The 18,112-nt window shown below is 49.8% G+C and overlaps 1 protein-coding gene across 1 annotated transcript; it reads left to right on the top strand.

Moving 5' to 3' along the window:
- Positions 1-5,140: 5,140 nt before the first annotated feature.
- Positions 5,141-6,968, top strand: LOC119444638 (organic cation transporter protein-like). The gene is made up of 2 exons (XM_049664682.1): positions 5,141-6,010; positions 6,042-6,968. Exons 1-2 carry the CDS (start codon positions 5,141-5,143, stop codon positions 6,966-6,968), a joined length of 1,797 nt encoding a protein of 598 aa, XP_049520639.1.
- The last annotated feature ends 11,144 nt before the right edge of the window (positions 6,969-18,112 follow it).

Below are 18,112 nucleotides of genomic sequence, written 5' to 3'. Positions count from 1 at the left end.
ACATGAATAGATCACACTGAATGACTGCACACAACGACTGTCAAAACGCTGGCAGCAAGCCCATACGCTGCAGCGGGCGAAGGTACGTGCGGTTTATCGCTTCAACAGAAACTGAGCGGCGAATGCACAGTACATAAAGGTCAGAGCCGTGTGGAGATAAGAGACGGTGCGGTCGAGCGACGAGCGCGGTTGTTGGCAGAGTAGAAGTGCACCCCCCTCCCCCCCCCCCCCCGCTCCCTCCGGCGCTGGCTTCCCGCTTCCTTGCTTGCGCGTGGGAGCGATAAGAGACTGTGCGGACGAGCGACGAGCGCGGTTGTTGGCAGAGAAGTGCCCCCCCCCCCCCCCTGCTCCCTTCGGCGCTGGCTTTCCGCTTCCTTGCTTGCGCGTGGGAGCTTGAGTGCGTTCGCTCTCCGTGATAGCGCGCGTCCCCACGAGCTTCCGCTGGGGCACACGGCGCGCGGCGAAGATTTTATCTATACGGAACCTCACGGCGACGGCGACGGCGACGCCGACGGCAGAAATCCGGTTGAAGTGTCCATATAATTGCTATCGCAATAAAAGCAAACAATAAGCGACACTTCTATGTTTCGCATCGCTTCGAGCGAAACGAATCCGTTGTCTCGATTTGGGCAAGGGAATTTATTATTCAACCAGACTCATCATAGTTCAGTGCGGGAGGTTGTAGTACCACATTGCTCTCTTCCCACGAACGCAACGCTATATATACGTTCATCTGGTAAGTAAGGTGCCGTTCCCTTGTTTCATTGAGGCTCATTCACACTATAGGCCGACACGACACCGACTTTGGTCTGCCGACTGTTGGTGACAGCAGTTTACAGGACGGAAAACACTATGGCCAATGGTTTTATAAAGGAAGGAAATCACTGTCGCCAATAGTCGGCAGGCCAAAATTGGTGTCGTGTCGGCATAGTGTGAACTGGCCTCTACTGTCACTGTCATGGTGCCCGAGACAACGAAAAGCAGTTGTTTCTCATTGATAAGATCCTCGCTTGACCGGATCTCTAGTTGGGAACAACACGGCATGCATGTACCAATATAAGTAAAGTAAATAAACATCAATCTTTTAAAAGAAAGTCCAAACAAACCTTATATTCAGCATGAAATGGTTTTAGCTCCCGTTGTCGGCGACCTTCAAGTGACCTTGAGCCAAAAGCCAGAGCCGTTATTCGGGCACTTAAACGAGAATATCCGGGCATCGTTGCGAGAACAAAACGAGATCATGCGGGCAACCAGTCAAAACGTAAGAAAATGCGGTCTCTGGCCCCCAACCCTCTGTACAGGACCGCATTACATATACGCTAGTTACTGCCCAAACAAGTTTTAAACAAATATTGCTTCCGATTTCTTCCTAATGTTTGTTCGCAATATCACTCAGGCTGTAACTTCTAGTATACGCTGAAGTTTAATTTGTCATTTCCAAAAGCGACGTTCAAAAGGCAGATACAGTGAACCATACACTTAATGATTGTCATTTTTGGCGTTGAGATAGGGTTGCCTGTGCTCTTTTGAACGCCAGCGGTCCGTGAGTCGTGAGCGATCCGCGACAAGAAGAAAAAAAGTAGTGACAGACGCTGAGCGCGCTGCACTGTTGGAAGAAGAAAAGCTGTTGAAGGCGGCGACACCACAGGCAACAAAAGACGCCGTATGGTAGCCATTTCATGGTTACATCTACTCTCGATTACGGGAGAGCCAGCTATTTTTTTACTTTGTTTATAAATGAGAATATATTCTATATGGGATTCGATACTCGAAGGTCGCTTTACTCGAATATTCGTATTGAAATCGATTCTGAGGTATCCCTATTCGAACGCCCCTACTTAAATACCTAAACATGCGTTGTACTACTTCATATGTATACACATCTCACGAGCATTCTTTCCTCGGCAAGCATGGTGATGATGATGATAAGCCTTCAAGATATGGCACGTACGCACAGTGGACGATGGTCCAATCGGGGGGTTTGAACGCAGCACTAATATTTATAGGAACGGAAGAAATACACAGATAAAGAATTTGAAAAGTTTCTGAAGAAACTCGAAGAAGATGAATAGATGATAGCAAGTTAAAAAAATAAAATAATAATTGACGCGCCATCTCGGACCTATGAAAGCGAATATCCAGCGAAGCTGTTGAAAACCCCCACTACCACTGCTGAGTCGTGTCGCTTCGGTGTCGTGTCGGTGTCGTGTCGGTGTCGTGTCGGTGTCGCACTGTCGGTGTCGTGTCGGCCTATAGTGTGAATGAGCCTCAATGAAACAAGGGAACAGCACCTTACTTACCAGATGAACGTATATCATATGCAATGCTTCATTGCTTTAGAGAAATGGTAATTTAGAGTAATGGCAGTAATGGTAATTTTGACAGCATGTCGCCGCCCATAGCGGGGCTGCAACAACATTGAAATCAGTTGCTAGGCTGGTTCTATTATACACGAAAGGCTAGGGACGTCACTCCCCACGTCGCAAGCTGCCGTCGCCGCGGCAGCTTGCGCAACAGTAACCCTTACCGGGAAACGTATGCGGGGAGCGCTACGTACTTCGCATTGTTATCAAGAGCACACTTATCATCAATTATGTGGCTCGGATGATTGTTTTGTGCTTGTTCTTTATTGAAACGTATGCTGTTCTGTATATGTTGTATGAGTGATTACAAAGAACGTACGCACTGTTCGCTTCACTTTGCTAACTGCTTGAAGCCTCTGCCTTACGGGGGTACGAGCCACTGCTCCTGGCGCTGCACTGCTACCGGAATCGGCCCACATTTTTGCTGACGGACGCGGACACGAAAAATGCCGACCAACTAGAGGCTAACAGCTTCACTGTAAATGTACGGCAGAACTCATTTCACGATGACTGTCAATAGTAATGCGATTAGCATTCGAGCAATGTAGCGACGCACGGTATTTCTGACGTCACGTTTATTAACCCCGTGTCGCAGAACATCCGGCGTCGGTGTCGGCGGCGTTGTCCGCCAGAAAAAAAAAAAATCATCCTGAACGACAACCACGCCGGCCCTCCGCGTGGCGCACCGGCGTTACTGAAATAATTGAATTTCTCGAAGTAAAATGCGTCAGAAAGTTCGTAAAGTACGACTTACACGCAACCTACAGACATTATAGCGTCTAATTGTAATTTGAATATACGAGAGAACATAATTCTGCAAGGCGGAAAGTCGCACACAATCCCCGTTTTGGTTGCGATGAGTCCCTGCTTGTAGCCTGTACCTTACGGGGGTATGAGCCATTGCTGCCCTGCACTGCCGCCGGGATTGGCCCACCATTGTTTTCTGTCGACGTTACGCCACGAAGAAATCCCGGGATCCTAACCATAGAGAGCGGCGCTGTAAATAGAAAGGGAGCTGGGCAGACCGCGTCATGCGTAGGGTAGCTAACCGGTGGACCATTAGAGTTACAGAATGGATGCCAAGGGAAGGGAAGCACAGTCGAGGACGGCAGAAAGTTCGGTGGGCTGATGACATGAGGTTGTTTAGAAGCTCAAGTTGGAATCAGCTAGCGCAATACTATCGCGTTCCACTCTTAAAGGCGACGCTTAAGCGTCCCTGCAAGGTTTTTAAGATCTGTAACAATCATTCTGAGACTTCCGTTGCTTCAGCTATATCTGACTATCAACTATCTGACTAGCAACTATCTGACGACGACGCAATGACGATGATGTCATGACAACGGCGGCGTATAATCATGATTGGTTGACGACAGCATAATTACGATAGGATGACGAAGAAGGAATGACGTTGATGAATCGACGAAAGCGGTATGACGAAGACTGCATGCATGACGACAATGTGATGACGTCGCTGAGGCGGTGACGATGGTAAAACGACAGCGTGAAGACGGCGGCATGACGACAAAAATATGACGAAGACTGTGTGACGACGGCAGCGTGAAGACGATGACATACCGAGACTCTATCGGATCACGAAGTTAGAAGGACGACGAAAGAATCACCGTTATGGTATCACAAGGCTGGTATGACAATTAACAAATACACGACAACTGCTGTATGAAAGCGACACATTGACGACGATGTCATGACGACGACGGCATAACGAAAGTTGAACGACGATGCTGGAGTGACTACGATGGAACGACCACGACGGCGTCACGACCGCGGGCGCATATCTTGTGGTTCAAGCTATTAGACAACTATTAGACAATTGCCATGGGGCCACTGGGTGTGACGTAGAAGGCATTATGACGACGGCATGACAAGAGTCCGATCACGAAGCTGGAATTGGCGACGATAGAACGCCCACGACTGCATCATGACTGCGAGCACGTAGTACCTATAGTGGCCCAAATGGTATTTTGGTCTACTGGGCAAGAGGATGGGTGGATAGATAGATATATAGATAGATATGCTCAAATTGCTGAAGTAGACAAAGAATGCTATTTGCATTCATTACAATAAAACGGTTCACTGAATGATTTAGGCTGAAAGAAATTTAGAACTACTGTGATCAGCATGGTAACCGCTTTGTCGCTTGCACGGAACCACAAACACGACCTTGTGGCTAAAACCCAGATCTGAACGTCCGAAGGAGAGCAGGACCAAACCAGTTAAATTGAGTTAAAGTTTGCGAATTGGATCTTCAAGTAATCTTTTATTTTAGGTAATGAAACGGTGGCAGAATAAAAATATCATACACAAAATCAAGCATCACACACTATCTTCGTTCGCATCCGACGGACTCCTTGTTTGTATTTCGACATAACGTGTGAACGGTGTCACGCAAAAACATGAACATTGTATCAGAATAAAGTTGTGATCTGTGCAGTGCATAAACAAAAATTGCATCGCATCACACGTTGAATATACTGTAATGCGTCGCCTTTAGTCTTACAGCACTAAACCACTTACGAGAACTCAAGGGCTACACAAGGGCTACAAGACCTGCGTTGGGTCTGCATAATTTTTTCCATGGTACAAATAAACATATCGCTCTCGCCTGCGCTCATAGAAGAAGAAACAGAAGAAGTAGATCACCGTGCGTAGCGTGCGCTTGCGCTGGCTTCGTTCGGAGGCGACGCCCATTTGCCGAGTTTCATCCTGCACGATTTTCCAGCCGCCCACGTATACGCGACTCCCGCCGGAACTTGTAGATGGCGCAAAAGTCCGCAGGATCCCCGGCGGCGTTGTCCACCAAAAGCGCAGACAACCGGAACAACGCTTTGGATCGCACATCAACGGTCCGCACGCTGGGCAGCGGCTCGCTCTGCATTGTCACCGACGTGGACCGCGAAGAGGTGCAACAGGGCGCCAACGTCATCGGGCACGGCGACTTCCAGAGGATCATCTTCGGTTTCACCATCGTGGCGCACACGGTGCTTCTGTGCCACAGCCACGTCCTAGCGCTCATCACGGACCCAGTTGACCACTGGTGCAAGCCGCCGCCCGAGTTCGCCGGGATGTCGGCCGCCCACTGGAAGAACGTCGGCATACCTGCCGACGAAGCGGGCCGCTTCAGCCAGTGCCGAGTGTACGTGCGACCCGGCGCCACCTCCAACGACACGGAGTCTGCCCTGTGCGATTCCTGGGACTACGACGATGTCGAGGCGCACAGGAGCGCCCGCAGCTACTGGAACCTCGTTTGCCAACGCAGCTGGCTCCTGTCCCTGGGCAACGGCGTCTTCATGAGCGGCGCGCTCATAGTGGTCCCGTTCATGGGCTACCTGGCCGACACCGAGGGTCGCAAGCCAGTAATCATCGTTGCCTCGTTCGTGCTCATGATGACAGCCATCGCCAGCTGCTTGGCCGAGGCCTTTCCCCTCTACCTGGCACTCATATTCGTCAACTCTGCCTGCGCCAGCACCGTTCACATCGTCACGGTGATCCTGATGTTCGAGGTGGCGCCGCTCCAGTATCGCACCTTCTACACGGGCCTCGGCAGCTCCCTGGGCGTCCTGTTAGTCGAGATGCTGTTCGTCGTCGTCACCGCCGTCCGCATCGGCTGGTTTCCGCTCCAGCTGCTCGTCGTGGCGCCCACCCTGCTGCTCCTCTCAGCCACGTTCGCCGTGCACTGAGTCGCCCATGTGGCTGCTCTCAATGTCCAGGCTGAAAGAGGCCGAGGAAGTCATCTACACCGCCGCCAAGGCGAATGGCGTGCCTCGCGTCCACGCCAAGTACTCCCTCGACCGGATCAAGTTCGAGATGAACAAGGCGAGCGTGCCGTACTCGCCGGTGGCGCCCACAGCGCTGCTGGTCCCCGGATCGCTGCGCGGCAGGGCCGCTGCGGTTTTCGTCACCACGTTCACCGCCGTGATGGCCTACTACTCGCTCACCTGGAGCCGCCTACTCGGCGGGAGCAGCAATCTGGTGGTGCGCGTCATCTCCGTAGCGGCCCTGGCACCCACCTACCTGGCCATGTACATGGCCCTCAACACCCTGGGACGCCTGCAGTTCATGCTCCTGCTCTTCACGCTTCTCGGCGGAATTTCGGGACTCTACGGCATCGCCACGTACGCCCAACCACACGAGGTCGCCTACGCGCTCGCCATTGCGGCCAAGTGCCTGGCGAGCGCCCTGATTCCCACCAACTACCTGTACATGGCCGAGCTGTTCCCTTCGTCGGTGCGCAGCGCGGTTATGTGTGGCGCCTACACGTGCGGCCGCGTCGGCGCCGTGTTCGCTTCGGCGCTCTCCCTTCTGCAGGACGTCGGCCGGGAGGACGCCGGCTTTGCGGTCCTGGCGGTAGCGGTCTTCGGAGGCCTGCTGGCGCTCCTCAGCTTGCCCGAGACGGCCGTCAGAGGCACTGCCGACGCGGCCATAACCAACATGGACGGCAAGCGCAGGGACCTCTTGGACGTCATGCAGACCACGCTGGTGCCTAAACGCAAGAGGAGGAGGAAGGGCAGGCGTATGAGCACCGTGCAAGCAGCGCTGCTGGACAAGCAGGCGCTAAGCTCGTCCATGCAGTCTCCCTCGCGCTGAAAGCACTGCCGTTTGTCCAGGCAGGCTTTGCGACGCCCCGGGACAGGCTGCGCGCGTGTAAATTTCAATGGGCGCAGACACACGAAATAAAAGGGTGACTGGGAAGGGGGTGGAGGGAAAAGGGGCATTTCCTTAAGTACTCTATTTTTCTTTCTCGTCCGGGTGTCTAGATGGAGTGAATTAACCAATTTTTCATTTCGCTAAGGCGTACATTGTGTATAAAGATCACTCACCTGTTTTCGTCTCCGTATAAGCTTTGTGGGAAAGGGCCTTATATACGTGTATCTGTTAGAACTCCGAGTGTAAAGCAACACTACAACGTTGCAGCTTCTCTGCTCGTTCAGAGTGGGCATGCTGTGTTTTCCGGCAAGTGTTTTTTTGGTTGAAATGTTTGCGGCATGTAGCGCCGCTTACTCGAAGGACGTATACGTATTTGTGCCTTTCTTACGATTGCGATACTTATCCACGTGAAGCTAAATAGCTGCTGGTAGAGAATCTGTCTGCAAACGACAGAGGCGTAGAACTGTATACCTCACGAACTGAGTTTTCCAGCGAGAACTTGTGTTTGCAGAACTGTACATGTGCGCACACGAGTGTGTGCGTGGTGGACACAACATAGCGCGAGATCAGCGTGGGCTGAGATATGACATGCTGCCGCCTCTTCGTACTCTTTCTTTTTGTAAATCCGTACAGCGTCAATTACTTAGTTTTATTAGGGATGTAGTTATGTACCATTGTGACAAGCTGAAGAAATGTAGGCGCACTGTGGGCTAATGGTTGCGTAAATTAAATGTGTACGCCGTTACATTTGGCACAGACAAAAAGAGTACATACATTTTATTCGCCTTTAACTTTGCACACCAGTTCACGCCATTTCTGTGCAGTGCCATGATCTTGTATAACCGGGCCGCTGGTGAAAACATTAGCCTGAGCATCACCCAGGAATTTCGGACGAGTTCCCAGCGTGACTCAATGGGCAGCACTGCAAAAAAAAAAAAAAATGTATTTCAGCAGATCGACGTAGTTTCAACAGGTTTTCATTACCAACGTCGATAGTGTACTTCTTTCTAATAAAATACGTCTTTTTGACACTTAGTCGGCATTTAGTGCTGCGTTAAAGCAGTGTTTTGGTCTTGACAAAAACGCTGCTATAAAGCAACAGTAAAGTTAGCACCAAGGGCCATAAATGTGTCTGTTATTAGAATAGTAGGAAGTAGCCTCTCGACGTTGCTATTCGAAAATTGTCTAAACTCTGACAACACTCCTGGACATGTGAAACCCCTCAATTTTATAAAGTGACAGCTCTTTTGTTGTTTCTTCCCATTGCGGTGGAGGGAAGAAACAACAACAAAAAAGCGGTTTATATGTTTGTGGACGGTTATGGCGACATTGAGGGTGACGTTTACACACACACGCATATATATATATATATATATATATATATATATATATATATATATATATATTGCAAAGATGAAGAGATGCACTTGGGCTCGGGCGCTCGGACACCGGGTGCTAGGGGGCGAACGAGGAGAGAGAGAGGACGACGAACCAGAATAGAACAGCCGGCCCCGCACTATCTCTATGCTGATGACATTGCATTTTTCTCATCATCACGGGATATTAATACGTTATACCAAATTTTGCAATCTTATTTGTCTGAACTCGGGTCCTGGCTGGAAGGCCTGTCTTTTTCGCTTAACGTAAAGAAATGCGCTCTATTGGTGTTTCCATTGTCAAATCCTGTTTTTATTTCACTTCATTATCGTAATCAGCCTATACCGCAAGTTCCAACTTTGAAGTACTTAGGGATAACTTATGATGGTAAGCTAAACTGGCAGCAGCAAATAGAAGCAAATGCTAATAAAGGAGAACGTGCACTGGCATTGTTGCGCCGGTTCAGTAATAAAAACACAGGGATGCGAAGAACTACGTTGCTGATGATTTATAAGCTTTACGTCCGCCCCATTCTAGAATTTGGTTGTGTTCTTTTTTCAGGAATGTGCAGCATACAAGCTAAGACCTTTAATTCTACTGGAAAGGCAAGCGCTACGTCTCTGCCTAGGGCTGCCAAGTTTTGTGGCTAATAATGTTTTTTATCTGGAGTCTGGAATTATTCCACTTGATTCCAGATTTAAGCAACTTACTGTCCTGACTTTCCTGAAGCTTTATGATGCATCCCTCTCCCATTTGCAGCCCGTTTTCATCAATTCTCCCGAACCATTTTTCAGAACAGGTAGGCGGCGTTACCGACAGCCACAAGTTATTTTTGTTCAATCGCTGTTATCAAAACTTCAAGTTAGTCTACCGCACCTGATTTCTCCAAAATCTAATTCGTGCAAGGTAAAACTGACTTTTGATGATATTTTTTTCAAAACCGGTGAAACTGCCCTGCGCGCATACTTGAAGGTCTCTTTCAAGACCATCTTAGTCAATTTCCGTCTCATTTGGTTATTTCTACGGCCGCATCACAAAATTTAGAGAAGGCTGGTGTTGGCATCTTTTCGAATCAACTCTACTGGTCTTTTGCTCTCCGTCTCGCTGATTACACTCCAATATTTCTAGCAGAATTTCTGGCAGTTATTCTGGCCATCCGAAAATTGGGTTCACAGAATTCTAAAGTAATAGTGGTTACAGATGCGCTTTCGGTCTGTACACATTTAACTTCCAATAATCAGTCACACCTGCTGAGTATATTTTCGGCTCTTGCCCCGGAAAATTTATCCGAAGTCCGCTTTGTCTGGGTCCCCGGACATAGTGGAATCTTTTTAAATGAATCAGCTGACTCACTCGCTTCGACATCACTAAATGGTCCGGTCATAAATGTTCTTCCTGATTTCTCTTTTATAACAGGAGATAGATTCAAACGCCTTTTGTTGCTGAATTTCAATGTATCGTCCATATTTTCCTCAGCCGATTTTCGACATTTAAAAGTTAGGTGGAACACGAGCAAATGTCTTGCACGCCAATGTGAGGTGACGCTGTCAAATTGCCGCTGCAGAGTTCCCCGCCTAAATTTTTCTCTTTACAGATCTGGTTATCAATCACTGATCTATGCTCATTTTGTAATCAACCAGAAACTATTGACCATGTCTTTCTTTCTTGCCACCGCTTCTCCTCCCTCCGTAGAATATGTTTCTGATATTTCCAAGTAGTAATCTGGGTTCGGCACTTACAACACCAAAAATTTTGTCTTTTGGGGCCTGTCAATTAGGCACAAGAATTAGGGTTCGATGATTACTGCTGTGCCCAAATTCATTGAAGCATCCGGAAGGTTACGCTGCTAGGGTACCGACCGTGGGACATGTCATTTTATGTTTATTTTTGTAGTTAGTTTTCTCCTAATTTTTTATTTAGTTAGTTTATGTATAGGCCCTCTCAAAATCTGTGTTAGGAGTTAGTTGCCAAAATCTTAATTTTGATTGTTCGCCTTTACCCCTTTTGTTCGTTGTTGGGTGTATGTTTTATTTTATCCAGTGTGGTCGTGGGTACGAGCCATGTTTTGAAACAACAACAACAACAACAACAACAACAACAACAACAACAACAACAACAACAACAACAACAACAACAACAACAACAACAACAACAACAACAACAACAACAACAACAACAACGGTTGGTGTCTCTGTGTCTCTCCTTTACAATGGCGCAGCCGAGGAAAGCCCCGTCTTAAGGCGCTCCAGCCTTCAGCGCCGTGCTGCGGAGGCCTCGCGTCCTTCGGCATATCGCCGTCCAGGGTCCTTCTGGCGAGGGAACGCCGTCAACGCTTCCCCGCTGTTGTCAGGTCTGACGAGGTGGCGTAGCCAAAAGCTAGAGAAGTTGTAGCCCAAATGTAGCCAAATCGAAAAAAAAAGTGCAAAATATTTCGTAGCCAAATATAGCCACTTTTATTTGCAATTTCATTTGTGTATACATTTTCACACTCGACTACGTCCATCCCTTTTTTTGCACAACCCGTCGTAACAAAATGTCCGTGCCGCCGTGACGGTCGGCCCTTTACATCAACAACAGCGACATCATGCTTGCCCAGAACACTTTTTGGTTGGCCCCGGAAGCTCTTAAGTTCCAGCGAATCGCTGCAGAGAGCGAATCAGTGATTTTGTATTATGACAGATAGTACTAAGTTAATATTTTTAGTTATTTACAGTAATATTAACTACGAACTCTGCTTTTTAGCTGTCGTGAACACAAAATAATGTTCAGCGTCATTGATCTCTCACAGTATTCTGCCTTATGTATTATCAAAGATAGATTCTATGACATACAATCCGCAATGCAAATTCTGTCCCCAGACGGCCACGTTATACCACATGGTCTGGGCGTGCCAACAGAATCCGCAAATATCGGCCAATCATAATCCGACGACAGTAGAGTGGGAGGCGGCCCTGTCCAGCTCGGACCCAGAACAGCAACAAGCCCTGGTCAACCGAGCCCGGATGGCGGCAAAAGCCAATGGTCTTCCGGACTAGGAGGTCCGACCACAAAACGACTATTAATTTTCAATAATAAATGTTTTATTCTCTCTTCTCTCTGCCTACGGCGTAGAAGTTCAGCTGTCCAGCGATCTGCGACGGTGACGTGCTCACGGCTTCTTTTTTGATGAGCTAAAACAAGTCTTTCGCGCTACGATATCTCGCGTTATTTGTCTCATTCTCCATCTTGTTTTCTCCTTTTTCCGTCTTTGTTTTTGAATTAGCTTGGCCCGGATTAGCTGGGACACACACTACTTATATAGTGTCAATTTACATCAACCTGCCCGCCATCTTAGGCCAAGAGCATGCGTTAAGAAAAGGGGCAGGCAACAGATGCCACTCACTGTCTGAATCGGTGTAAACGAAGCTTTAAAAGATTACTGCGCAAACCAGCACACTAGTGTAAAAAGTGCGCAGTCGTTTACGGCGACGAGCACGTCCCGAACGAACTCGCTCGAAATAGTAAAAGCCGCGACGGCGCACAAAGAACAATGTTAAACAACAAATTGATAACAGTGGTAATGCTGTGAAAGCCAGTTACTGTCAGAAAGCAAACCATGTTGATGAATAATAAAGTTTTAGAATAGGGACCCCTAAAGTTTGGGGCCCCAAGGAGCTTTGGGGGTGTTAGCGTTGGGGCATGCAGGAATGAAGAGTTTTGGAATAGGCGTGTTGCGCTTGCGGATACCGTGTTGCGTTTGCCGCGTCACTACGGCGTCAAAGAAAAGCTGTTACAAATATTAATATAAAATATACCATTTTATGATAAGAAAAGTAATTTAGACTTTCGTGTTTTCGCCTTTAATTACAATTTAGAACTTCTTCTATTAGCAGCATGCAACTTGTTGCGCTTAGTTTTGAGTAACCAACTTTACGCACCTTCACCCAGCCAAGTCAATCCGTGATAGGTCTACGAGCCATGAAGTCGACAATTGAATTCGGAATCATGGGCGTATAATGAATCAATCTTCATTACGACCAAACCCTGGCCGTCCAGAGTGCCCGCGATCGGGCCGTCAAGCTCGGCTTGCCGGTCCCTACGTGGGACTAGCCGGGTCGCGCGGGGTGTCCCCTGCGTCTTCTCTGGACCTCAATAAAGTTATTTCACTCACTCACTCACTCACACATGTTAGTTGAGAGAAAACGATAACCGCAATCACTTCTTCTAGCTTACGAACTTCACGCATTACCACGAATCGAGCCCAGTTTTGTTAGAGCCGTCGCTTCGATGGGCGCCGCCATGTTAGTTGATGAAAGCTATTGGGGCAGCTTTTGGGGCGCTCGCTAAATCGATGAAATAGCGTGCCCAACGCAAAACCTAAACACAGTTCCCGTCTTGCGCATGTGCAGTGACTTCGACGCTATTTCTTTGGGGCCCCAATACGTTTGAGGCCCCTATTCTAAAACTCTAACAATTGCTGGGGTTTTACATGCCAAAACCACGATATGATTGGGAGGAATGATGCAGTGGGGGACTCCGCATTAATTTTGGCCACCTCGGGTTCTTTAACGTACACCGAAGTACACGGGTGTTCCTGCATTTTGCCTTGATCGAAATGCGGCCGCCGTGGCTGGGAATCAAACCCGCGTCCTCGATCCAGCAGTACGACACCTCACAAGCTAAGCTAACACGGTGGGTGAAGTTCATGTGACATGGTGCACTGATGTCATCGTGGCAAACGTGTTTCGATATTAGCAGAAGGAGCATCTGCATCCATGACGTTACGGGCAAATCATCTAGAAGTAAAAGCACCAGAACCCACCTTTGGCTCGGGGTCTTGCTCCCATTCGTTTTTATACGTTCTCGTATACTTGGCCCACTTCCCCATGTTTGGATTCTCCTCTCTGAGGAAGATCCCATCTTACGCCCAACCTATCGAAATGAATCTCGAATCTAAGCACCAAGAAAAATTCATCTAGCAGGAAAAGGAAAATGGCAGTAAAGCTTCACGCCAGAAACGTGGAGTAGGTCGAAAGCTGTGCCCGGCGTGATACTTCATCCGGAAGACATGGCCATGAACACACTGGAGCGTGTCATCCACCCGTGCTTCCCTTCTTTCATGTCGGCGCCACGATCGCCCGCCGGCCCCGGCTCTATGTTATTGTTCTCCCTTCTTAAGCATAGCCATGTTAGTACAGTGTACTGTGAGAAACCCAGTATTCCCAGGTTCATCCCGATGCCAGGGGATCGTGTGCCTAACTGTCAAGCAGGGTGTAAATTTAATTGCATTAAATATCAAAGCCACCGGCTCAGACAATGGCGCAGAGAGGGAAGGAAAGGCTGGGGTGGGGTGGAGGGGGGGGGATCATTTCACACACGCACACACGCACAGCCGCGCGGCCGGCTCAGCCAGCTAAAACACAGCCTTCGAGATTTGCTTCTACCCGATCAGAGCCACCTTTGGAGGGTGGATAAGGGCGCCACTTATAGCCCAAACACAGCCAAAGTCACAGATTTTCAGTAGCCCAAATATAGCCACATAGCCAACTCGTCCAAGTCGATGCCAAAAATTTTTTCCCGTAGGCCAATTTGGCTATATATAGCCAAACCTGGCAACACTGCGCTTCCCTTGTCATGGATGCCGCACCTGGGACTGCCTGGATCTCCGAGCCCCCAAGGCATGCCGTTCACGCTGCCCTGTACATGGATACTCGCCATCGTGGGTGCCTCCTGCGGCCAGGGAACGCCGTCCACGCTTCCCGTGGTCTGGATCACTGCCCCATGACATCATCGCAATCTGAGCCAGCAAGGGTGCCGTCCACGCTTCCTCGGTTATGGAGCCGGCCGCCCTACCACCGTTGCAAGCACCCACCGCACCATCCGGGGACGGCGTCCAAGCCTCCTCGGTAGCTCTAGGGCACGACTCCACCGGTGACCTCGTGCCAAGCCACCGCCAAGCTGAATCACCAGCTAGCGCGCTTTTGACGAACACCTTCGCATCCGTCGTGGTTGCGCCGTTGGACGTCACACTGAGACAGCGCTTCGGCCCCAGCGTCTTGGACCTGTCCTGCCTGGGAACGCCGTACACGCTTCCCTTGACGAGAATATCATCACGAGAACTACTTCGACTCCTCAGCCACCAAGGTATGCCATCCATGCTTCCTTGGTGGTAGAACCGGCTGCCGCGACTACCACAACGACCGCACTGTCTGTGGATACCGGCCCTGGTTCCTCGGGCAGCTGGACAGGTAGCCTGGCGGAATTGAGCCGCTGCGACTTCCAGCATGCCGGCTTACGTAAAAATACCGCCTTTTCACGGCTTTCAAGATGACGTCATCCTTTGGCTTCACACCATCAATGCCTTGGGTGATCGGCATGCTTGGCCAGACCACAAAAGATGGCTCGGTTGCAGCCAAATGACTTTTCGGTGCCACAAAGGCATGGGACACCTACGAAGGCGTCAAGCAGCGGCCCTGGCCTGAATGGAGCGCAACGCTGATAGCTGCTTTCGGCCGGCATCCCTGAGCCTGCGCTGAGTTCGACCAGCCCATTTCTGCGCATGGCGCTCCTGCGAGCTACCGCTTCCACGCTGCGGCAGGTGTGCGCTGCAGCAGCCCTCAGGCAGAGAGGTCCGCCGCAGACATCGGCTCATCGGGTGTCGCCGTCGGCTCTACCGAAGACGGTGGGAAGCGCATGGCGACCACCTTTCCTACTTTGACATGGTCGTACTACGCCAGCCGAGATTCTGTGACTGCAGCCCCACGAAGCTCGGGAGCAACACCAAATCACCGCTGCCGACAAGGTTTTGACATATGGGGTCAGGGCCTGCCCTGCTGCAGACCCCGGATGCCAGCTACTTTTTTCACCGCGGGTCTCGGACTCTGCTTCGGCATCAGGCACCACACCATCACTGCCAGAGCCCGAAATAACATGCCATACACAGCAGTCGGTGACGTGGCCTCCAAGCTCGCCGTCGGATGTGCACATGAAGGTGCCGTCTCACCCGGTGACGCCGTCGGCTCCACCCAAATTAGTGGGAAACGCCGGGCGCACCTGCGCTTCCGCTGCTATCCCGCTTCCGCTAGATCCACCTAATATTCCGGCCTCGAACTTGGACAGATCAACTGCACACAACGTGGCATCGAGAACCTTGAGGAGCGTTGTTCAGTCAGGGGCAACTCTGCAAAAGCGCAAGTTGCGTTGCATACGAGCACAGATGTTCACCTCCTCAATTAAGAAGCCGCGCACACAGATGCGTTGCGACCGAACGCGATCAATGCGACCATCCACGTTCAGTGCTACAAACTGTGGTTTGTCGTCAATAATGTCCTCCTGTCGACCATGGCTCTCACCACCCGCGCACCCTGACAGCCGCCAGAACCATCTTCGGCAGCGTGTTAAGCCACAGCGTGGCAAGCCGCAGCGTGGCCGAGTGTAAGGTATCTCATGAAGACAAAGAGGCGCTCGGACTGCTTCCATGTTAAATGGCGTGTTTGCAAGCCATGCCGGAAACTTGCAGCGTGGCCGAGTGTAAAGATAAAGAGATGCACTTGGGCTCGGGCGCTCGGACACCGGGCGCTAGGGGCGAACGAGGAGAGAGAGAGGACGACGAAGCAGAATAGAACAGCCGGCCCCGAAACGGGTGCTGTCTCTGTGTCTCTCCTTTACAATATATATATATATATATATATATATATATATATATATAAGAAGCCAACAAACGAATGACATCAAGGACAGCATAGTGGAAATTACTTGTACTTACTAATTGAATTAAAGAAATGGTAAATAATTGCAAATTAATGAAAAAAACAACTGGCCGCAGGTAGGGAATGATCCCACGTCTCCGCATTAAGCGCGCGATGATCTTACCATTGAGCTACCACGGCGCCATTTTGCCATCCACTTTCTGAGGTATTTACGTATTTACATCTAGAACTAACCCTGGGAGTGTTAGCCAGTGCCACCACTCACAAACCTAACGGCGGATGAACATCCTTTCTGCCGCAGGTGTCACGAGTACGTGATATTTTTGGCTGAAGGCAACTGGTGAATAAACCCACATATGCTACCTGAAGGCATCAATGTTGCCGGATTCGAGCCCTCGTTATGTAATGAACGAGAAGAAAGGGGACCGAGGGGCCCGATTTTTATTATTTCGTAAGAAGCCAACAAACAATGACACTAATTAAGGACAAAATAAGGGAAATTACTTCTACTTACTAAGTGAATTAAAAGAAATGATAAATTAATGGAAATGAAAACGGATGAAAAAACAACTGTCCGCAGGTGGGGAACGAACCCACGTCTTCGCATTACGCGTACGATGCTCTCACGATTGAGCTACCGCGAAGCCGTTTGCCCATTCACTTTCTGGGGTACTTGTGTTTTACAACTAGAACTCACTCTGGGAGTGTTAGCCAGCGCCACCACTCACAAACCTATGGGCGGATGTGGAGCGTCCTTTCTGCGAAAATGGTGCTAAAGAGCGCCCTCTGTCCTGAACTGAGTAGTACCAACCTCGGTCGTCTGCTTCGGCAAGCACGTTTACAATATGGACCCGCCACTTTCGGTTGTGTTGTACCATGGCCTGCAGCGAATATCGGGCCCCGAAGATTTTTTCAGGGGTAGCATGTTGCGTAAAGGCAAGAAATTATGCAACGCCGAGTACGTGTACGCCGTTCAAGAAATGAGCGGCGAAGTTTAAGCGCGGTGTCAATTGCAAGTGAAGCGAGTCGCGTACGAAGTTGAACTTCAGGTAAGGTTTGCACGCTGCTAGATTCAGACGCACAAACGCGAGGAAATGCTTGCTATCAATGAATTCACAGTAGCGATAAGCAGACATCATGTGTACGAAATTATTCGAGCGCACGACGGTACGCGCCGCGACGGCAGCGGTCTGTCGGCTTGCCGCGATGTACGAACTGCTCGAGCGCATGATCGTACGCACCGCGACGGCAGCGGTCTTTCAGCATGCTGTGAAACGGCGGGCCTCCTGCAATCTTCGTTGACTGCATGCCGCTAGACAAGTAGTTATGCCTGCGCTGTAGTAGCGGCCATCTGTCCCTTTATCAACTGATAAATAACTGATGCAATGCATATGAGCTCGCAGTAACCTACTACGTGCGAATCGCGCTGCAGCGCGACCTCGTGTGCTGCTCGCATGATGTAGCTTTTAATGACAACGCTCGAAGATCGATGTGCTGTAATCAATACATACTGTCTTGCTGCGCTGCCTCAACGTGCTGGCTTGAGGTCAAGGATGAGCACATTTAACTCTCAAACCTGTGCTGCTCGTAGTGGCGTAATGTAGTTATCCAGCGCGCCCGACGCTCCGCTTTGTGAAAGAAAACTGTAGAATCTGATGTTGGGATTCAGGCCTTCTTGCTCGTGGCAGCTCTCGACGGGTGCGGCTGTTTTCACAACAAATCCGTGCAGGGGCGGAGCCTCGCCTTGATGACGGGGCCTCGCCTCCGATGACGTATCACCATTTTCTTTTTTTTCCCCTCTCTCTGTTTGGCGGCGCGGTCGGTGTGCGGAGCCTCAGTTCGGATCAGCTCATTCCACGTGAGCGAGAAGTTTGCGCCCTTATTATATTCGCGGCGTGCGTTGTTTTGTTTCGCTTCTGAAAGCGCGGAATGCAACGATGAGTGAGCCTCCTGGCCGACAGAAGGTGATCGAAAAGTACCTCCAAGGGTTACATCATCATGAAGACGGCTACTCCCATG

The sequence above is a fragment of the Dermacentor silvarum genome, chromosome 3, assembly GCF_013339745.2.
Source record: "Dermacentor silvarum isolate Dsil-2018 chromosome 3, BIME_Dsil_1.4, whole genome shotgun sequence".
Taxonomy (NCBI): Eukaryota; Metazoa; Arthropoda; class Arachnida; order Ixodida; family Ixodidae; genus Dermacentor; species Dermacentor silvarum.
The sequence above is the reverse complement of the archived record's forward strand: the minus strand, read 5'-3'. Positions and strand labels throughout refer to the sequence as shown.

Excerpts from the sequence above, each read along its gene's own strand:
- LOC119444638 (XM_049664682.1), top strand. The coding sequence starts at position 5,141 with ATGGCGCAAAAGTCCGCAGGATCCCCGGCGGCGTTGTCCACCAAAAGC. Across the intron at positions 6,011-6,041 it reads GGTTTCCGCTCCAGCTGCTC|CCACGTTCGCCGTGCACTGA; the intron begins GTCGTGGCGCCC and ends TGCTCCTCTCAG.